The sequence below is a fragment of the Cucurbita moschata genome, unplaced genomic scaffold, assembly GCF_002738365.1.
Source record: "Cucurbita moschata cultivar Rifu unplaced genomic scaffold, Cmos_1.0 Cmo_Scf00025, whole genome shotgun sequence".
NCBI lineage: Eukaryota > Viridiplantae > Streptophyta > Magnoliopsida > Cucurbitales > Cucurbitaceae > Cucurbita > Cucurbita moschata.
In genome coordinates, this window is record NW_019268541.1 from 1104473 (window position 1) to 1127512 (window position 23040).

Genomic DNA, 23040 nt, shown 5'->3' on the forward strand with positions numbered 1-23040 from the left:
AGGCTGAAGTGGCCATAGCTTGGTCCATAATGGGTTTCGGCTATGGTTTTGGTTGACCCACTAGACATTTTGTTGTATGGCTTTTGACCGACCTCTTATGGGGTTGGTCTCCTATCTCAGTCACAATGAGTTGGCCCAACATTATTTTCGATTCATACTTAACGGAATTACAACATAAGTATAAATATTTAACGGAATGAAGTTCAGCTAAGTATTATTTCGTATAAAAACATTAAATAACAATAAACAAGAACATGTTCTTTGACAAAAAGAACAAGAATATAAGAACATTATAAAAGAAGGGACATAAATTCTGTCGGCTGTCTCAATTTTTGGTCGCAATGGCAATGAATGATGCATCTCGTAGAAACAGAGAGAGAGAGCGCGCGGAAATGTCGTCCGCTTTGCAAAAACAGGGGAAGGAAGCAACGAACGAACGAACGAACGAACGAATCTCCATTTCCCACATTTCAGGACGACAAATGGATTCCAACAAACAAAAAAATGTCGTCCGCTTTGTTAATTTTTTGGGGCGCCATTCTCCGACAATCAACAGGAAACAGAGGAATGTTCTGGTTTTTGTAGGAGAAATTGAAAAGAAAAAGGGGCATAAATGGAGGATCATCGGAAGGTTGAAGCCGAGGAAGAAGACGAAGTGGGAACCGCCGCCGTGGAGGAGGAGGAGGAGGAGGAGGAGGAGGAGGAAGAAATCGGAGTTGTGGGTTCGAGCTTGACTCTGGAGAAGGTGGCTGCAGCCAAACAGTTCATTGAGAATCATTACAAGGCTCAAAAAAAGCACATTCAAGAACGCAAAGAGAGGTTCTAAACATCCCATCATTTTCTTATTTTCCCTTGTAAATCTGATTCTTCCATGGTCGCTTTCTTTATTAGGATTAGAAGACAGTGGATTAAGGTTAATCTTAACACATGCAATGGTTTTATGACATGATTCTTAGACAGATTTTTTTGTGTTTTCCTTACATTTGATGCGTTTTAATGTTAAGATTTGAGGTTAATCTTAAGACATGAGAAGTTTGTAGCTGAGCTGAGTTTGGAAGTGTTTTGAATCTAACATGTTTCTGATCTTTGTGGCATGAACTCGATACAATGTATAGTGTTTTGTATGGCTTTTATTTTTCGTATGAGATCCCACGTTGGTTGGAGAGGGGAACGAAACATTCTTTAGAAGGGTATGGAAACCTCTCCCTAGTAGACGCGTTCTAAAACCGTGAGGCTGACGGTGATACGTAATGGGCCAAAGTGGACATGGGTTTGAGTTGTTACAAATGGTATAAGTGCTAGACACCGGGCAGTGTGCCAACGAGGACTTTGGCCTCCAAGGTGGATTTTGAAATTCCACATTGGTTGGAGAGGGGAATGGAGCACCCTTTATAAGGGTGTAGAAACCTCTCTTCTCGAAGACGCGTTTTAAAATCGTGAGGCTGACAGTGATACGTAATAGGCCAAAAAAGACAATATCTGCTAGCGGGCTAAAATGATTTTGGAATTTGCACTTATAACCACGTAGGATTGTTGATTACATTGGGGACTAAGTTATGGATTCTGTAATCAATTAGGCAGGTTTCTCTTAACTTCTTTTGATATCTGTAGGCGTTCCGTTCTCGAAAAGAAGTTGGCATCTTCAGATGTCTCAGAAGAAGAACAAATTAATCTATTGAAAGATTTGGAGCTCAAGGAGACTCAATACATGAGGCTGAAAAGGCATAAAATTTGTGTCGAGGATTTCGACCTTTTGACGATTATTGGTCGAGGTGCTTTCGGGGAGGTTGGGAATAGAAATGATTCATTTTGTGGCATATAATCAGGATTGTTTATTGTAATGCTTTCTCTATACAATTTTAGAGATGGATAAATAGTATTACGTGAGATCCTACGTTGGTTGGAGAGGAGAATGAAGCATTTCTTACAAGGGTGTGGAAACCTCTCCCTCGTAAACACGTTTTAAAAACCGTGAGGCTGACGGCGATATGTAACGGGCTAAAGAGGACAATATTTGCTAGCGGTGGGCTTGAGTTGTTAGAAATGGTATCAAAGCTAGGTTCGGGTGGTGTGCCAACGAGGACGTTGGGTCCCCAAGGAGGGTGGATTGTGAGATCCCAATTCCTTTTAAGGGTGTGGAAACCTCTCACTAGTAGACGCGTTTTAAAACTGTGAGATCCCATATTGGTTGTCTGCTTTGTTCCGTTACGTATTGCTGTCAGTCTCACGGTTTTAAAACATGTCAGCTAGAGAGAGGTTTTCACACCCTTTTAAGGAATGTTTTGTTCCCCTCTCCAACCGATGTGGGATCTCACAATCCACCCCCTTTGGGAGCCTAGTGTCCTCACTAGCACACCATCCGACGTCTAGCTCTGATACCATTTGTAATGGGCCAAAGCGGACAATATTTGTTAGCGGTGGGCTTAGGCTGTTACAAATGATATCAGAGCCAGGTTCAGGCGGTGTACCAACGAAGATGTTAGGCCCCCAAGGAGGGTGGATTGTGAGATCCCACATCGGTTGGAGAGGGGAACAAAGCATTCCTTATAAGGGTGTGGAAACCTCTCCTTAGTAGACGATCGTTTTAAAATCGTGAGATCCCACATCGGTTGTCCACTTTGGCCCGTTACATATTACCGTTAGCCTCATGGTTTTAAAACGCGTTTGCGAGGGGAGATGTTTCTACACCCTTATAAGGAATGTTTCGTTTCCCTCTCCAACCGACGTGAGATCTCACAATCCCATCCACATTGGGGGCTCAGTGTCCTCGCTAGCATAACACTCAGTGTCTAGCTTTGATATCATTTATGATGACCAAAACGGACAATATTTGCTAGCGGTGGGCTTGGACTGTTTCAAATGGTATGAGAGCCAGGTACGGGAGGTGTGCCAACGAGGACGTTGGGTCCCCAAGGAGGGTGGATTGTGAGATCCCACATCGGTTGTCCGCCTTGGCCCATTACGTATTGTTGTCAGCCTCACGGTTTTAAAACATGTCTACTAGGGAGAGGTTTCCACACCCTTATAAGGAATGTTTCGTTCCCCTCTCCAACTGACGTGAGATTTCACAATCCACCCCCATTGGGGGCTTAGTGTCCTCGCTGGCACACCGCCCGATGTCTAGCTCTAATACCATTTATAATGGACTAAAGCAGACAATATCTGTTAGCAGTGCGCTTGGGTACTTTTGTTTCGGGAGAATAACGTGGTTTAATGTATTTTCAGCGTTATTTTACAGGTCAGACTATGTCGGGAGAAGAAAACAGGCAACATCTATGCCATGAAGAAGCTGAAGAAATCAGAAATGCTCAGCAGAGGACAGGTAAGGCTTGACTTGTATATGCTAATTTCATTATGTTTTGAACTCCTTTTCACTTGGTTTTGAAAACATGTCTAGCTACTAGCTTTATCAACACTTAACATTGCTGAATCTATTGAACTGTGCAACATTATAGCTTTCGTGCCACGAACATGTTCGATTTACGTTCTCTCGCTTGAACATAGGTTGAACATGTCAGAGCTGAAAGGAATTTACTTGCAGAAGTTGCAAGTCACTGCATTGTGAAACTCTATTATTCCTTCCAAGATGCTGAATACTTGTATCTGATCATGGAGTATCTTCCAGGAGGTGACATGATGACTTTACTGATAAGGGAGGAAACTTTGACAGAAACCGTGGCTAGATTTTACGTCGCCCAAACTGTTTTGGCTATAGAGTCGATTCATAAACATAACTACATCCACAGGTTGGTTCATTACGTTGGTGGAATGTAACAGTCCAAGCCCACCGCTAATAGATATTGTTTGCTTTGGCTCGTTACGTATTGTTGTCAGTCTCACGGTTTTAAAACGCGTCTATTAGGGAGAGGTTTCCACACCCTATAATCGTGCTTCGTTCCCTTCTCTAACCAATGTGGGATCTCACAATCTACCCCCCTTGAGGGCCTAATGGTGCTTCGTTCCCTTCTCTAACCAACGTGGGATCTCACAATCTACCCCCCTTGAGGGCCTAGCGTCCTCGCTGGCACACTGCCCCGTGTCTGGCTCTGAAACCATTTGTAACGTGCTTCATTCCCCTCTCCAACCAATGTGGGATCTCACAAATCCACTCCCCTTGAGGGCCCAGCGTCCTCGCTGGCACAACCAATGTGGGATCTCACAATCCACTCCCCTTGAGAGCCCAACGTCCTCGCTGGTACATTGCCCCGTGTCTGGCTCTAAAACCATTTGTAACAACCTAAACCTACCGCTAGTAGATATTGTCCACTTTGGCCCGTTAGTATCGCTGTCAGCCTCACGATTTAAAACGCATCTGTTAGGGAGAGGTTTCCACACCCTTATAAAGGGTGCTCCATTCCCCTCTCCAATCAATGTGGGATCTCACAATCCGTCCTCACTGGCATACTGCCCGATGTCTGGCTCTGATACCATTTGTAACAGCTCAAGCCCACCGCTAGTAAATATTATCCTCTTTGGCCCGGTATGTATCGCCGTCAGTCTCACGATTTAAAACGTGTTTGTTAGGGAGAGGTTTCCACACCTTTATAAAGAGTGCTTCATTCCCCTCTCCAGCCAATGTGGGATCTTACCATCCACACCCTTGAGGGCCTAATGTCCTCACTAGAACACTGCCCAGTGTTTGACTCTAATACCATTTCTATCAGCCTAAGCCCACCGCTAGTAGATATTGTTTGCTTTTGCCCATTACGTATCGCCGTCAACCTCACAATTTTAATACGCATCTACTTGGGCCATTACAAATGGTATTAGAGCCAGTGCCAACGAGGACGCTGAGCCCGCTAGGGGGGTGAACTTTGAGATCCCACATTGGTTGAGGAGGGGAATGGAGCATTCCTTACAAGGGTGTGGAAGCCTCTTCCTAGTAGACGCATACTAAAACCGTGAGGCTGACGGCGATCGTAACGGGCCAAAGCAGACAATATCTGCTAGCGGTGAGCTTGGGTCGTTGCAAACTAGAATGCATCTATTATATCTTCAAGTTCGTTACGTGTTTCTGCATATACCACACACATTAACATACATATGTATGTGTGTGTTAGTGTTTTCACACAACTTTATAATGTGCTTTATGCATTTCTGTTCATCTAATTTTCAGAGATATAAAACCTGATAACCTTCTATTGGACAAAAGGGGTCATATGAAACTCTCTGATTTTGGTCTTTGCAAGCCTCTTGACTGCACAAATCTATCTTCTATAAATGAAAATGAAGTCCTTGACGACGAAAACTTGCCTGACACGGTGGACGTGGACGAGAGCTTTCCAGATAAGAAAAGCGGGAGGCGTTGGAAGAGCCCCCTCGAACAACTTCAGCACTGGCAGATTAACAGAAGGAAACTGGTATAACACAAGCTCTCTTCATGTTCAGCACCTTGATATCTATTTTGTTGAATTTGACAGTCAAAAGTTATATTTCTGAGCCCTTTGCTATCATTTTACTGTTCTATATTGTTTGTCTATTAATGTTAGGCGTTTTCCACGGTTGGCACTCCAGATTACATAGCTCCAGAAGTGCTGCTAAAAAAAGGATATGATGTGGAATGTGACTGGTAAGTTAATCCAATTTAACTTGCAATATGGTTAGTCCATTGGAGAGAACGGCCTAAACCTACTGCTAGCAGATATTGTCATCTTTGGGCTTTCCCTTCGGATTTTTCCTGAAGGTTTTTAAAATGCGTCTGTTTAGGGACAGGTTTCCCTTTCGGGTTTTTCCTGAAGGTTTTTAAAATGTGTCTGTTTAGGGACAGGTTTCCCTTTCGGTTTTTCCTGAAGGTTTTTAAAATGCGTCTGTTTAGGGAGAGGTTTTCACACCCTTATAAAGAATGCTTCGTTCCCTTCTCCAACCGAGGTGGGATTTCACAATCCACCCTCCTTTTCCACACCCTTATAAAGAATTGTTTAGGGAGAGGTTTCCACACCCTTACAAAGAATGCTTCGTTCCCTTCTCCAACCGAGGTGGGATTTCACAATCCACCCTCCTTCAGGGCTCAACATGCTCATTGGCACACCACCCAGTGTCTGGCTCTGATTCTATTTGTAACGGTCCAAGCTCACTACTAGCAAATATTGTCCTCTTTAGGCTTTCCCTTTCGGGTTTCCCCTCAAAGTTTTTAAACCGCGTATGCTAGGGAGAGGTTTCCACACCCTTATAAAAAATGCTTCGTTCCCCACTACAAGCGATGTGGGATCTCACAATCTACTTTAGGGCTCAACATCCTCGCTGACATTAGGGCTCAACATCCTCGCTGACACACCGTTTGGTGTTTGGCTCTAATACTATTTATAACGATCCAAGCCCACCGCTAGTAGATATTGTCCTCTTTGGGCTTTTCCTTTCGGGTTTCCCCTCAAGGTTTTTAAACCGTGTATGCTAGGGAGATGTTTCCACACCCTTATAAAGCATGCTTCGTTCCCCTCTCTAACCAATGTGGGATCTCACAATCCACCCCCCTTCAGGGCTCAGCATCCTCGCTGGCACACCGCTCAATGTCTGGCTCTGATACCATTTGTAACGGTCTAAGCCCACGCTAGCAAATATTGTCCTTTTTAGGCCTTCCCTTTTGGGTTTCCTCTCAAGGTTTTTAAAACGCGTCTGCTAGAGAGAGGTTTCCATACCCTTATAAAGAATGCATCGTTCCTCTCGGTTGGAGGTGGGATATCACATTCTCACTTATGATAATCTTGTCATTCAATGAGGTTTTGTTTGCTTCAGTGGTCTCCATATCTATACCTTACTATGTATCTTCCATTTTGCCTATGAACAAATTGTAATTGCTTCAATGTCTTCATGAGAACAGATTCTTACACAAATCCTGGTTGCAGGTGGTCTCTTGGTGCAATAACGTACGAAATGCTTGTCGGTTATCCGCCATTTTATTCTGATGATCCAATAACAACATGCCGAAAGGTAAAATCAACGGTTCGAGCTATTCATTTTCGGTTCTATTCGTTTAGTACAAATATTAGAAATCAAATAGCACATAGAAATGAACAAGCAGCCTCATATTTCAATCAGATAATTTGCACTGAATGCTATCACAAAGAAGTCACTATCAAGGGAACTTTATGAGTATTCCTTTGTTAACGTTCTTTTTTAAGGAGTATAGTTGTAACAGCTCAGGCCCACCGCTAGTAGATATTGTCCGTTTTGATCCGTTACGTATTACTGTCAGCTTCACGGTTTTGAACGAATGCTAAGGAGAGGTTTACGCACCCATATAAAGAATGCTTCGTTCTTCTCTTCAACTGATGTGAGATCTCACAGTCCACTCCCATTGGGGACCTAGCGTCCTCGTTGGCACACCGCCTGGTGTCTCACTTTGATACCATTTGTTACAGCCCAAGCCCACCATTAGTAGATATTGTCTTCTCTGAGCTTTCCCTTAAAGCGCTTCGCCTCAAGGTTTTAAAACACGTCTACTAGGGAGAAGTTTCCACACCCTTATAAGAAATGTTTCATTCCCCTCTCCAACTGATGTAAGGTCTCAAAATCCACCCCCATTGGGGACCCAACGTCCTTGTTAGCACACCGCTCGGTGTCTGGCTTGATGTCATTTGTAATAGCCCAAGCTCACCACTAATAGATATTGTCTTCTCTTGGCTTTCCCTTAAAGGGCTTCCCCTCAAGGTTTTAAAACGCGATATTATCTTCTTTGGGCTTTCCCTTAAAGGGTTCCCCTTAAGGTTTTAAAGCGCGTCTACTAGGGAGAAGTTTCCACATCCTTATAAGAAATGTTTCATTCCCCTCTCCAACCGATGTGGGGTCTCAAAATCTACCCCCATTGGGGACCCAGCGTCCTCATTAGCACACTGCCCGGTGTCTGGCTTGATGTCATTTGTAACAACCCAAGTCCACCACTAATAGATATTGTCTTCTATGGGCTTTCCCTTAAAGAGCTTCCCCTCAAGGTTTTAAAACGCGATATTGTCTTCTCTGGGCTTTCCCTTAAAGGGTTCCCCTCAAGGTTTTAAAACGTATCCACTAGGGAGAAGTTTCCACACCCGTATAAGGAATGTTTCGTTCTTCTCTCCAACCGATGTGGGATATCACAATCCACCTCCTTTGGGGGCCCAGCGTCCTCACTAGCACACTGCCTGATGCCTAGCTCTAATACCATTTGTAACAACTCAAACTCACCGCTAACAGATATTGTCCGCTTTAGCCCGTTACGTATTGTCGTTAACCTCACAGTTTTAAAACCCGTATGTTAGGTAGAGGTTTCCACACACCCTTATAAGGAATGTTTCATTCCCCTCTTTAACTGACGTGGAGTCTCACAATAGTTTATAGCCATTATGCTAAGTGGTCTATTCTTTACACGTCCTTTTCCTTCTTCGTGGTTCAAATCACATTAACGCTTGCTGCCGAATTCCATAACACCAGATTGTGCATTGGAAAAATCACTTAAAATTCCCTGATGAGTCAAGATTATCACCTGAAGCAAAAGACATGATCAGCAGGCTGCTTTGCAATGCTGAGCATAGGCTTGGTACTGGAGGCGCAGAACAAATCAAGGCCAGTCTATAGTACTTTTCCTCAAACAAGATATATGCTGATGCTCTATTCTTAATGTTTTATGTATTGACAAACAAACCATTTAGGCTCATCCTTGGTTTAAACATACCGAGTGGGACAAACTCTATGACATCGATGCAGCATTTAAGCCCGAGGTCAACGACGAACTCGATACGCAGAATTTTATGCAGTTTGATGAGGTGAGGTCAAGATAATCTTCATTTCTTTAAGCCTCTCGACACGAATCCATTATCGTTTCATGGTGACTGACTTTTAATTGTATGAATATTCCTCACCGAGTTTTCTGGATCCTGACAAGGGTGCTGCTGTGTCGTAGGTCGATCCACCGCCAACTAGAACCGGATCTGGACCAATAAGGAAGGTATTCATTTTCAATTGCTGTGGTTTATGTTAGGTGTTTTGGTAAAATCATAATAACTATTTGGTATCTTATTGTCTCCACTGACTTGTTATTAGATGTTGTTGACTCCCAAAGATCTCAGTTTTGTTGGTTATACATACAAAAATTTTGAAGCTGTCAAAGGACTACACCATTCATTTGGTAAGAGTTTTATATCTTTCTCGATTTTCTCCCCCATCCCCGTAGGTAACACGTGTAGTGTGAGATTCTACATCGGTTGGAGAGGGGAACGAAACATTCCTTATAAGGGTGTGGAAAACCTCGAGAGGAAGCTCTTTAAGGGAAAACCCAAAGAGAATAATATCTGCTAGTGGTGGGCTTGTGCTTGGGCTGTTGTAAATGGTATCAGAGCTAGACACCGGGTGGTATGCCAGTGAAGATGCTGGGCCCCAAGGAGGGTGGATTGTGAGATCCCACGTCGGTTGGAGAGGGAAACGAAGCATTCCTTATAAGAGTGTGGAAACTTCTCTCTAATTGACGCGTTTTAAAACCTTGAGAGGAAAACCCTTTAAGGGAAAATCCAATGAGAACAATATCTACTAGTGATGGACTTGAGCTATTACAAATAATATCAGAGCCAGACACTGGGCAGTATGCCAGCGAGGACGCTGGGCCTCCAATGAGGGTGGATTGTGAGATCCCACATCGGTTGTAGAGGGAAACGAAGCATTCCTTATGAGGTGTAGAAAATTCTCCCTAATAGACGCGTTTTAAAACCTTGAGGGGAAAGCTTTTTAAGGGAAAGTCCAAAAAGAGCAATATCTACTAGTGGTGGGCTTGAGCTGTTACAAATAGTATCAGAGCCAGACACTGGACAGTATGCCAGAGAAGATGCTGGCCCCAATGGGGGTAGATTGTGAGATCCCACCTCGGTTGGAGAGGGGAACGAAACATTCCTTATAAGGATGTGAAAACTTCTCTCTATTAGACGCACTTTAAAACCTTGAAGGGGAAGCCCTTTAAGGAAAAGCCCGAAAATGACAACATCTGTTAGTGGTGGGCTTGAACGGTTGCATGTAACAACCTATTCTATGTGATGAAGAACATATGCCGTACAGTCGTTTATGTTTCAAGAGGCTAGAGCTTAAATGTTTTGATGCTCACCAAAAATGAAACTTGCATACTTGGAAAGAATTGGAGTCTCTGTAGCATAGTGACAGACGTATATATGAAAATATAACTATGCACATGCTTATCTGTATAATTTGATGTTTCCTATGATGATGGCTTGTGTTGAACAAAACATGCCATGACCTTTCTGACATTCTTGTCTGTCCAATTCCTCACATCTCAGATTTGAAATCGAGCACCACCCTGACTCGGACTTCGTCAGTTGACTCGACTAAAAGTAAGAGATTCAAGGGAACTATACTTATCGATTTTGAGTTTTAAAACGAGCTTCTTACCGACACGGACATCTTGTACAGGTGACTCGGCATTGATCAACTACTCAACAGAGGACAGGGAAGCCATATTGGCACCATCAGGGGATGCTTTGTCACAGTAACAATGTCAAAGAGGCCTAGTGATGGTGCCTGTGGGCAAAGGAATTTGGTGTATTGCTGCATTGCCAATCCATAAAGCTATGCTTCTATGTGGAAAGGAGACACATCCTTTTGTTGTCTCAAACATCATTTTCATTTGTCACAAGTTGTTCACAAAATGAAGTGAGAAACTTGAATGTGTAATAATTTTGTTCCTAATGTATTTCAACGTTCGTGAGCGTTAGAGAAAAGACGATACAAAGAGATTCTGTGACAGCCCAAGCTCACTGCTAGTAGATATTGTCCGTTTTAACCCGTTACGTATTGCCGTCAGCCTCACGGTTTTAAAATCTATCTGTTAGGGAGAGGTTTCCACACCCTTGTAAGAAATGTTTCGTTCCCCTCTCCAACTGATATGGGATCTCACAATCCACTCCCCTTGGGCAGTACATTGCCTGGTGTCTGGCTCTGTTATCATTTGTAACAGCACAAGCCCATCACTAATAGATATTGTTCGTTTTGGCCTATTACATATTACTGTTAGTCTCACGATTTTTAAATGCGTCTGTTAGGGAGAGGTTTCCACACTCTTATAAGGAATGTTTCGTTCCCCTTTTCAATCGATGTGAGATCTCACAATCCACTCTCTGAGGGCTCAACGCCCTTGCTAGCACGTTTTACGATGTCTGGCTCTAATACCATTTATAATAGTCCAAGTCTACTGCTAATAGATATTGTCCGCATTGGCCCATTACATAACATTGTTAGCCTCACTATTTTAAAATGCGTTTGTCAGGGAGATGTTTCTTCAACAGATATAGAATCTCACTGATTAACGATATATCAGTAGAATAATGACGTAATAGTCACATTCATTATATTTCAGCTCGAACATAACTCAATCAATGAGACATTGATGTCTCTCATCTATACTATGAGTTCACAATTTTTTCCTATTGCACATATATAAAGTAAATATAACTCAAATGTTAAAAGGACCAATTAGACGAGAGATAAAATGTACGTGAATCAATTAATTATATTTTAAAATTATGATATATTAACGAGAGTGATTAGTTATAATTATTATAAATCAACTTTTAACTATTGATTATAGGCGAATTAATTCATTCATTTAATATTTTTTTTTGTAAACATGAATTAAATATATATTTAAATAAATCATTATTAATTAATTATATTTTTTTTTTGGGAAACTAAAATCTAGTTATTCAGTTATAAGTTAGTTAGTTATTTTATTTTATTTTTATTTTTATTTTTTTAGAAACTGAGATTGATAAACCGAACTCAGATAAGGTAAGGTAAGTGTCACACATTAGATTCTTTTAGTCTCGTAAATTGTGTAAAGTCTCGTATTCTATGACCACACGTATATTCATAGATATATTTGATACAACTGTACAAATTACAATCTAATAACTTAATTATCAGATTCTATTTAAAGCATAAATTAATCCTAAATTTTAAAAATATAATTAAAACTATCTAAATATATAAATGAAAAAATATAAAGTAACTAATTAATGTAACAAGTTCGGTTTGATATAAATTAAAAAAAATGGACGAATATAAATATAATTTGTATTTATAATTAAATTTTGTTACAGAATCATTAAAATTTATTAGGAAATAAATTCGAATCATAATTAATTATCTAAAATTAAATAATATAATAAAATTAATAAAAAAAATACATTATTTAAATGAAATTCTGATAAACAATTATTTGATTGTTAGGTATTTTTCTTTGGGGTTGTAAACAAAACCTTGAACCAAACGACCGTAAAACAAAATCAATTTTCATCCGGTTGAAAGTAGAGGTCCCGGTTCGCAATCGTAAACGATAACCGGAACCAAGCCAGGAAGCGGGTTCGACCGGGTCCAACCACTATCTTCCCAAAATACTCCGATTCCCCACACCAGTTTTGATTTATAGGCCAGATAGTAACATGGGCATAATCGTAATTTAGCCCTTACAATTTTCATTGACGATCAAAGCAATGAGCTTCCTCCTCCATGGCTTCGCATGAACAACCTTCAATCTGGAGCTTCAACTCGTACATGAAAAAAAAATTGTTACTTTTCATCATTATTTTTTTTTCTTTACTACTATCCGATTCTGTAGGAATTTTCCAAACCTCGGATGTCCTGGATCGTAGTAGCTCGAGTTGAGCACGAATAACGACGATTTGTTTCGGATTGAAAGTTGAGGTAGATTCATTTTATTTTTTAGTTTAATTATGAGTTTTAATCGAATTGAATTATTGCATTTTTGCTGTTGTTTCTTAGTATTTCTGGTTGTTTGGAGTTGGATTGGAGGTTTTCACGTATCTCGAGAATTTAGCTTCTAGGGTTCCTTCTTTCAAATGTGCGGTTTTCTGTTTTAGATTTTGGTTGGGTAGTTATTGATGGAAGTGCAATTAACATAAGGTCAACGAAGTAGAATGGAAACATTCTATAATAATTTTTGGAGCTTCGAGCTGGAAATACTTTTATAGCAGAATTTAGATGGGCATGTCAGTTGGTTATTGGAGTCAAGTTTATGAATGGAATGGTCATGGAAAAGATATCAAAGCTGCAGATACGGAGTGGAGTACTGTATGATGAAACTTGGTTCTTTACAGAAATGAAATGTAGAAATCTCCTTAAGTTAAACATATTTTACACTTGAAATTTGTTGTTTACTTGTTTTCTTTGGATATGGATTTTTGTCCATTTTTATTACTATTTGTGAATTTTGGATCTTGGACTCTCCAAGTGATTGGAACGTTTATGAACTATATTACGGTGGTATTAATCATTAGGCCAGCCATATGTGAGTTGAAATGCATTAGTTGATCCAGCTGTGTGCTATTTTTCATAAACTATTATACTAACTTTAAGAGTCAATCTTCTCTGGTTTCTTTCTGTCCGTTTGTCGGTTTAACCATTCAATTGTGGTATAATGAAACTGCAACTACGTCTATACTGTTCGTTTTAGGATGTTTAAAGAGGAGTGTCTATGACCAACTGAAGTAATCTCAAATGGTTAAGGTGTTAGAATCTTGATAAGAATGTTAGAGGTTTGAACCTCGCTCCTACGAGGTTATTTGTGTTCATTGGAGGGTATAGGTATATGCACATGGTCAATTGCCATAGCTTGAGCACATTGAATTTCTGCATCTTTTATCTTTAGAAAAGTTGAGTTTCTTACATATTTTTTCATGTTATACATAATTAACACCCTCATAGATGTAATACCTGATGAGCGAAATATAGGTGGGATTCTGACTCTAACGAGCCCCATCGTAAGATAAAAATGCTGTGTCTTACATGGTTTGCAATTTGATCGTGCTTGGGTCCTTGTATTTGGTTTTATTTAACAGATAGTTTCCCTTTTGGATAAAAAAAAAAAGGGGATTCTCACTTCAATGCGAGTATCCTCACTTTAAGGAGGAGGATGAGGAGGTTGTTTGGTTAAGTATGAATAGTTGACTATTATGTTGGAAGATTTAGAGCATAAACATAGTATTGGAGAGAGGTTGTCAAGAACCAATAGCTAGTAGACAATGTAATGTAGTAAGTTATACCTATGGAAGTGAAGGAGAATGTATTGAACTCCACAGATGCAAGGTTATGAAAGTATCTACAGGTACCTTGGTTCATATAATGTTGGAATACAAGATTGTCTTGGACCAGGAAAATATTTCTGACACTTGGGCACAGGTTATCTACTTAGTGGATCAATTATACAATCATCGCCTTTTCACCCGTCTCCTTTTGCATGTAAATATCTTTTCAGTGAAATTTCCTTTTGATGAAAGTATTATACACCATTTAATTAGAAAATTGGTCTTTTGTTTTGTTGAGATAGTTTTATCTTATTATTCTATACTAGTTAGAATTCTTGGTCTGAAGAGGACACAAGGAATTGAGTGGTAGGGACTAGGGAGTAAACAGATGAGACAATCTTTAGTTTCTGACCCAAAGTTTGTGTTCCCTAAAGTGGAATATTCACTCCATAGGATTCCAGAGACGTGTTTCTTAGTTAAACAGCTTTTCCAGTATTTATATACTGAAGTGCTACTTTTTTTTGCCTCTGAATATTAGGGTGTGAAATTCTTCCCTGTTTGGACTCCTATTAATTTTATTTTTAACAATCTTGGATAGGTAAACAATCTTATTGTTTCAAAGTAAGAGTCCAAATCTCCTTCCTGTGTGTTACTTTGCTTGCTATGGCATGGATGATGCATGGACTCTAACCTGATGGTGATGTCTAGCAAGTTTGAATTCGCTTCAGGGAGCCCGGATAGACCGTTACAATCTAGTGGGCAACGTGGAGCCCACATGGCCGTTCCACTAGACAGATCTGGTAGCTTTCGTGAGAGTTTGGAGAATCCAAATTTATCTACTCTTCCAAATATGTCGAGAAGTGCTTCTGCTGTATCACAAGGGGACGTTTTAAATTTCTTGCAATGCTTGCATTTTGGTCGAAAGTTGGTTGCCACAGATGAAAAGTCTAATCGTCAAGGGGACTTCAGCAGACAGTTACAACTTGCTCTTAGTATGTCACCTGATGATTCTCCATCTAGTTCTTCAAAAGGTAAATTGCCATCATCTGTGATGCGAGAAGAAATCAAGCGGATGAAGGGTAGTCTACGGGAGTGCTCTGTCAAAGCCAGGTAGTTCTTCATAAACTTGTATTTTGAATCTGAATTTGTCCAAGTTATTTGTCAGATCCTTTGATTTTTTTTTTTATTATTTTCTTCGGAACAGGGAACACTTAAAAATTTTCAATGAAGCCTTATCTGTATTTAACAAGTTTTTCCCAAGTGTACCATCAAAAAAGAGGTCACGGTTAGAAGGTTATAACAACGAGCGGTCCAATTTCATTGTATCCGGTGAGCGGTCAGCTAGGGGGCAAGTAGGTAAGTTTGGAAATCAGAGTAACACTGGCGTTTTTGAACATGAGATGCAGAAATCTGAAGAACGAATTAAAAACGCTATGCCCAATAAACGCACAAGAACTTCTTTGGTGGATTCAAGGGGGGTTTGTACCTTATACCTCTTACATATTTATGTGCTATTATTGCTTTTTATTCTATATTTTGACCCTGTTTCATTTTGTATATGTATGTTTTATATGGTTAACTCATTACGATAGTTTCTTTGTAGTTGTCCAAATTGTCTTTCCTTTTTTATGTTTGACAAAACTTTGATACCCATATATTTCTTGCTTAAATCTTATGTCATACTTAAATTTCTCTTTTTTACTAGTAGATTTTTACAATGTTATTAATCTGTTGCCACAATGTTATTAATCTGTTGCAGTTTTCCTTGAATTTATGCTGAGATTTATATGAAATTCAGCTCCTCTTCTGTTCCTTGACAGTTTTCATGGATTTCAAATTCTACAGATGGATGTTCGTGGTAATGCTCCTGTGAGACCATCTGGAGGTGCTGATAGGGAAAGAGATGCACTAAGACTTGCAAATAGTTGTGCTGTTCCAGGTGAAGACAGGAGTTTATCAATTGGCGTTGATGGTTGGGAGAAGTCAAAAATGAAGAAAAGGCGATCTGGAATAAAGTCAGATGTCTCTTCAAGCAGTCAGTCAACCAAACCAGTTGATAGTTATGATGAAGTTAAGCAGCAATTGCAGCAAAGACCTGTTTCTGATGCTCGATCACGAATGAATAAAGATAGCCATGGGTTTAGGTATGACTTATTGACTATTGTAAACATCCTCCTATGTCCACCATTTGACCATATGGCTTAATGACATGTATATATGTATCAACTTGACGACTAAATTTTTTGTAATGATTGAATTAATTATGGTCCATGCTACATTTAGTCATTTACTCAGATAAATATCTGTGATATTTCTGATGAAAATGATGCTGGAATATGCATGCAAATCCTTATCACTTATATTTTACTTCATACTATGGTTTTATGCTTGAAGCTTGCGTAGTCTAGAATTGCCCCTTGGAGAGTGATAATTATAATGTGGTTTTTATAGGCCAGGGGTGGCTAATGGAGCTCCTGGTGTTGGAAAATCTGAAGGTGTTGCTCAACAGAATGGCTTGGGTATTCGTTCATCCATGTCCAGGACTGATTTGGACGGCAATTCCCTTGTCAGTGACAGGAGAGATATTTCTATTGTTTCGGACAAAGAAAGAGTGAACCTCCGGGGTGTTAACAAGTATGACTCTTCCTTACTACAATAAAATATTTTCATTTTTTAAATGATCAAAGCCGCCTACTGCATAGTCTTTTGAATCTTTTTGCTGCATTTCTCCCCTTTCACATGTACTTTCCTTCCGTTTAATTTTTGGATCTTAGTTGGTTTAAACTCTTCTCCAAGCATTATTACATATTTGAGATTTGAAATGTCCTTCACATCTGTTCCCTCTGTTTTGACCATATGCTTATGAGTTTTTCATCTTTCAATTGGTTAGGTCAAATGTTCGCGATGATATTGTTTTAACCAGCCCTACATCAAATGCTAAAGTGAATCCATCTGTTCGTGCTCCACGGTCCAGTTCAGGCATTGCTCCAAAATTTTCTCCGGTTGTTCATAGATCAGTTCCTTCTAATGATTGGGATATGTCAAATTGCACAAATAAGCTTACTGCTGGTGGTGGTGTGAACAATCGCAAACGCATGACATCAATGCGGTCCTCATCCCCTCCAGTTTCCCAATGGGCAGGCCAGAGGCCACAGAAGATCTCCCGCATTGCAAGGAGGACCAATCTGGTTCCTATTGCTTCAAGCAATGATGATACTCCTTTGGATAACACATCTGATGTTGGGGGCAATGATACTGGCTCGGGATTTGGTAGACGCATGTCTGGTAGTTCTCCCCAGCAAGTGAAAATAAAAGGTGAACCATTATCCTCAGCTGCCCTATCTGAAAGTGAGGAATCTGGGGCTGCTGAGATCAAATCTAGAGAGAACACCCGAAAATCGGACAATTTAGATGATAAATCCGAACACGGTGTTCAGAAGGTACCTACCTTAGTTCTGCCGAATAGGAAGAATAAATTGATTGATGAAGACATTGGAGATGGGATTCGGAGACAAGGGAGGACTGGTCGTGCTTTCACTTCCACTAGGTCTCTCATGCCAATGACAGTTGAGAAGATTGAGACTGTCGGAACTGCAAAACAGCTTAGAAGTACCAGACATGGATTTGATAAAGTTGAAAGGTTAGACATGTTTTGCACATATAAAGTTTCTAGCTTATCTATAAAATGTCATTGCGGTATTTCATTTAGTTCCGAAATTCTCATAATTTTTCAAATTCCATTCAGCAAGGCAGGTCGTCCACCGACTAGGAAATTTACTGACCGCAAGGCATATAAACGTCATAAGCATTCAGCAACGAATGTGGGGACAGATTTTCTTGGTAAATTGTACTTCAGCTTTATACTTCAGCTTCTTTGTTAGCGTGAGAATTCCTCCCTCATATCACCCTTTGTCTAATCATGTTTGGTCGACTTTAGTTGGATCAGATCACGGGCGTGAGGAGCTAATGGCTGCTGCTAATGCTGTTATAAATCCTGGTTTGTTCTTAGGTTTCATGCATACATGTTTCTCTACGGATGTGAAATGCTATTATCTCTCTCATGCTGCATATGTTAATCACACTGCTACAACAGGTCACACTTTTTTCAGCCCATTTTGGAGACAGATGGAGCCATTCTTTTGTTTTATATCTGAAGCAGATATTACACACTTAAGAAAACAAGTATGGCCTATTTTGTTCTATCTACCATTAGTTTTCTTCTTTCGTTCTACCTCTTTATTTTAATCCTGCAGGTATGGCCAGATGGTTATTTTCTCCTTGTAGTGCTACGAATATGTATATGTTATATTTCAGCATCTTGAATTAAGTAAAGTATAATGGGAGAGACGTGCTCTCAGTTTGGCTTTATTCGAGGTTATTGAGCGGAGACTAATAAGGAGAACTTTCTTATTAGTGGGTTGCATAAGCTTCCTAAAATATGAAACTTTCTTTTGAAATTTTCTCTGTTTCTAGTCATCCAGCAGTAGTGTTCTGTTTCATCTGTGCTCCTTTTGACTTTCTTGCCTTTCATCCTTGGTTTATTTGAACAAATCATTTCTTGGACTGCCATCTGAATTAGTTATGGTATAAAGCTGGTGTACTTTTATGTCAAAACTATCCTAATTTTTCTACGTTCCTACTTGGTTTCTCTTTCAGGGAGATCTTGAAGTTACTGCATCGGGGCCAAAAGTTGTTTCAGACAAGGACACTTCCAATATTAGTCTCGATGATTTTGAGCGCCTTGAAAATGAAGAAAGAGGAGAAGTTCCTTTAGGACATTTAATTCACGAGTCTAAAGATCATACCGTGGTTCCTTTATACCAGAGACTCTTAGCCTCGTTAATTCCAGAGGAGGTTGCTGACAACAAAAGTGAGGACATTAAGTATGATAATTACGGAATGTCCGACTTAGATGAAGATTTTAAACCAAACAAATTGAGTCACGAAATTTTACCTAGTTCTCAGCTTTCTGTGCATTCTGCTAATGATGATTATAACATGAGAGGAGGATCAGGTTCAGATCAACATATGCCTGAAACAGATAGACAGAGCATCCCAAACTCTGTGATGATGTTAAATTTCTCAAATTCCCTGAATGGCTTGGTCTCCAATCAAACCTTGATGCCTGGAATGGTCTGTTCAGAGTTGCAGTATGATGGCATGCCGTTGAATGAGAAACTTCTCTTGGAGATTCAAAGTATTGGAATTTTCCCAGATTCAGTGGTATGTTTACATTCAACTAATTAATTCTTCAATAGAGGAAAGAGAGTACGACATTCCTCTGATGGCTACTTATGTATCTTGCTCAATACCTGAAGTGGTTTTATATGTGAATAAACAATAAACATTTAACTGCTTGCTGAAATTTTCTAGCTCAAGTGTTAAAATTGAACTTGCGAGTTCTTTTTTAAATATTAAAATCATGTGTCGTTGTATAAACAACTCACTGTTTCTATTTTTAACTTGTATGTATCATAAGTAGTGACTATTCCCACAGATCCCTGCAATCCTTTAATTCTAAAGTGAAAATATGAAAACATGGTTTTCTTAAGAACTGCCAAATGTCTAAGAAGTGCTAATGCACATAAGTGGATGTGGCTCTTGGTATGGATATTGCGTTTTTTTTTATTCCATTGTAAGCCATGCATTAAGTTTTGTCTCCTACACGTACTTTGTGCTAATTCCATTCTTTCTGTTTTATTCCTTTGTAATTATAAATCAATTGAATAATGCTCCTTGTTTTTTTCAGCCTGAAATGTTGCAGTTAGATGAGGAAGAGATCACTAACGACATCCGTCTGTTGGAAGAGAAGAAGAATGAGCTGGTACACCTTTAATAAGTTAAAACTAGCAAATTTTATCAATTCTTGCTATACTTATATCTACATATTTGTCATGGCTTGGTACCTGCATTTTTTTTAATTCTCAGCTCATTGTGGTAAGACTCACACGTACAATATATTATTTCCTAAGCAATTTTCTGGTTTTATTCAATGATGCAAATAGGTTTCAAGAAAGAACTCTTTGCTTGACAAACTGTTACAATCTGCCTTGGCCACAAAGCAGCTTCAAGAAAAGTATAGTTTCCTCTTTGGACTATTTGATTGTATAGCATTTTAACATCCATAAATCTTCTCCATATTCAAGGTGTTAACATCTTTTAAATCTTTTCAGAGAGTTTGAAAGGCTTGCCATGGATAAACTTGTGGCAATGGCTTACGGGAAGTATATGGTAATCTCCCCCCTCAGCTTTATATGTTAGCTTCGTCCAATTTGTTGGCTTTTCCTATATGTTTCACTTTTGTTCCGTTGTCCTTAGCACATGAACTCCTAGTGACCGCTGCAATCCCTGTGTGATATGCATGAATCTTTTAAAGTTGGGCAATAGTTTCAGATAACTGATGAAGACGTAATCGGAAATGGATAAAGGAAATTTTTGCTTCCGCGTTCTGTTTTCTTTTCCCTCTAGAATGAGAACTATTAAATGGTTTTAAATTTTTTTTGTAGCAGAAGTATGGAATGAATGATTTAATTTTTGTTGGGAGATTCATTTTAGTAAAACAAAACTAGTGATACATTTTTCCTTTTTCTTTCTCGTCATCTTTTTAATTCTAGTTCCATTTGTTGAGAATGAGTGATTTCTTTCATCTCCACTTATTCTCAAGCCCATTATGGTCTGAAATGTTGTTGTATATTGCTATCCTCTTATGGAAATATAAGTTACGAAATTCTTGGTCAACAGGCTTGCAAAGTTTCTAATGCCTCCAGTGGAAAGAGTTCCAGTAACAAAATGGCAAAGCAAGCTGCCTTGGCATTTGTTAAAAGAACATTGAACCGATGTCATAAATTTGAGGATACAGGAAAGAGCTTCTTCAGCGAGCCTTCATTTCGAGAGATATATTCTTCCTGGTCTGTCAATCCCAATAGTGAAAGACAATCGGATCCTGTGGAGGGTGAATCGGAGAAATCATATGCCTCCATTCAATCTCTGGATGCCAGAGTCTCAGGTGTGTCTTAAGATGCCTTGTAGAAATTTGTGAAATTCTTCCAATAATCCTGTGATATCTTCAACATGAACCTCAATATTGCCATTGGTGTCATTCTGAACTTTTCCATCTGATATTTTCTCCATTATTTTCATGTATATCGTGTATGAAATTGATATACTTCTGCAGCTTTGGCAGGTTCACAGAATAGCCCTTCATACTTTAGTCAGAATGTGGAAAACCACGATGTTACCTCTGGCAATGTGCGCCCACCTGCTAATCACCAAGCTGAGCGAACAACTGGAAGAGAAGAATTATGGTCAAACAGGGTGAAAAAGAGAGAACTGTTGCTTGATGATGTTGGTAATGCAGGTGGCCCGTCTGTCATTGGGAGTTGTATTTCAAGCAGTGCAAAAGGGAAGAGGAGTGAAAGGGATAGAGATGGTAAAGGGCATAACAGAGAGGTGTCATCTAGAAATGGAACCAAAATCGGTAGGCCAACACTATCCAATACTAAAGGGGAAAGGAAAACTAAGACAAAGCCTAAGCAGAAAACTGCCCAATTGTCAATTTCTGTTAATGGCCTTCTAGGCAAGATGCCAGAGCAACCAAAACCAGCATCGTCTCCTGTACTAAAATCAAGTACTTCAACTGGTGGTTCAAAAGAAAAGGATCGGTTTGGCTTGGATGGACTTGATGACCCCGAGTCCATGGATTTATCTAACTTTCAATTGCCAGGAATGGATGTATTAGGTGTTCCTGATGATCTTGATGGCCAGGGTCAGGATCTGGGTTCATGGTTAAATATTGATGATGATGGTTTACAAGATCAAGACTTCATGGGCCTCGAGATTCCAATGGATGACCTCTCAGATTTAAATATGATGGTTTGAAGTTGCTCTCCTTGTATAGTCTTCAAGTCTTGTTTATTAATACTTTACAAACTAAAGGGAAATCCTACGTTAAGGGTGACTGGTAGTTGCATAGTTATTGGCTACCAATCCAAATTAGGTTACTAGATTCTTTTTGAGGCTCCTCTTCAAGTTATTTCAAGTAAATGTTTCGGATGTTTGGAATTTTGCTCCTGTATTTAGTTGGTGACTTTGACTGTAAAGATAGCCTTGTTCAAGCTACAAGTTAGTATAGTCATAGTGATATCTAGGGTACACAGTATCCTTCATGTAGCTTTTTGATCAGAGAATGATACCTCTTGTACATAAGCTTATATTTGAAATAAACCAGCCTTTTATTCTACAAGGGTCTGTAAATTGTTTGTTAACTCTATTTCTTAATTTCTTTTGGTACATAATTCTTTTAGTATGGTTAATCTGTGGAACTGCTGCAGCAGATGTTTATTCTACAAGGGTCTGTAAAATCTGCTTGGGAACGCAAGGTAAGTCTTGAAGTTGCAATTTATAAATTATATACTCCTGATATTATTACTTGTGCTTTGATCATCATTAACGATCTTAAAGTACTTGGGTTTTGCAAGTGTATGATCGTCGTTAACAATGTATTCAGAACTTATGGAGCCAAGACATCATGGTGTGGAGGATTCTAGTATAAGATCGAAAAGGAGTAACAAATCGCAGGCTTCTAGAGAGCTTTCTTTGGTAAAAAAAGTATCAATGAGATTTCATTTCCCAGTTTATGTTGATAAAGATTTGCTTGTCTAATTCATAATGATGTATTTACTATCCATATGAAGTTTATGCTTCCAAGAGGACCATGAAGAAGCCAGTTAATTAATCTTGATACATGATACCAAATTTAAGAGGTATTTTGAGAGTTTCTAAGTTGCAATACATTACTTGAGTTTTCTGAAGAACCTTGTGTGTACTAGGAACAGAGCTGTAGTTGCATCTGTATATGGGATATACTATAGCCTTCTTGATAGATCTGCTGGCGTGTCTTGTGCAGGTCTTCAATCCATTCACTTAGGGAAGTGGGTTACAGTTTCCGTAACTTTGATGTTACCAAAGAGTGCATTTGCCTGGTCGCTACAAAAACTTGAGGTAATGAAAGTTTCAGTTTCTCATTTTC

General features: G+C 39.4%; 2 protein-coding genes across 7 annotated transcripts; both read left to right on the top strand.

Moving 5' to 3' along the window:
* Positions 1–7: 7 nt before the first annotated feature.
* LOC111461593 (serine/threonine-protein kinase tricorner-like) lies at positions 8–10504 on the top strand. The gene is made up of 13 exons (XM_023105173.1): positions 8–819; positions 1612–1786; positions 3239–3322; positions 3505–3746; positions 5117–5360; positions 5490–5569; positions 6843–6927; positions 8404–8535; positions 8622–8735; positions 8873–8917; positions 9013–9097; positions 10251–10304; positions 10384–10504. Exons 1-13 carry the CDS (start codon positions 614–616, stop codon positions 10461–10463), a joined length of 1626 nt encoding a protein of 541 aa, XP_022960941.1. The 5' UTR covers positions 8–613; the 3' UTR covers positions 10464–10504.
* A 1918-nt stretch (positions 10505–12422) lies between these two features.
* LOC111461594 lies at positions 12423–22259 on the top strand. Of its 6 annotated transcripts, none has more exons than XM_023105178.1 (15): positions 12424–12672; positions 14611–15122; positions 15217–15490; positions 15858–16156; positions 16464–16646; positions 16903–17652; positions 17758–17852; positions 17950–18009; positions 18106–18194; positions 18669–19235; positions 19762–19836; positions 20018–20088; positions 20186–20243; positions 20754–21018; positions 21187–22259. In XM_023105178.1, exons 2-15 carry the CDS (start codon positions 14692–14694, stop codon positions 21888–21890), a joined length of 3921 nt encoding a protein of 1306 aa, XP_022960946.1. In that variant the 5' UTR covers positions 12424–12672; positions 14611–14691; the 3' UTR covers positions 21891–22259. The 6 variants fall into 6 exon arrangements, with proteins under 6 accessions (XP_022960945.1, XP_022960946.1, XP_022960947.1 ...); XM_023105179.1 differs by having other exon boundaries at positions 17959–18009; XM_023105175.1 differs by having other exon boundaries at positions 12432–12518; positions 12587–12672; positions 17950–18194.
* The last annotated feature ends 781 nt before the right edge of the window (positions 22260–23040 follow it).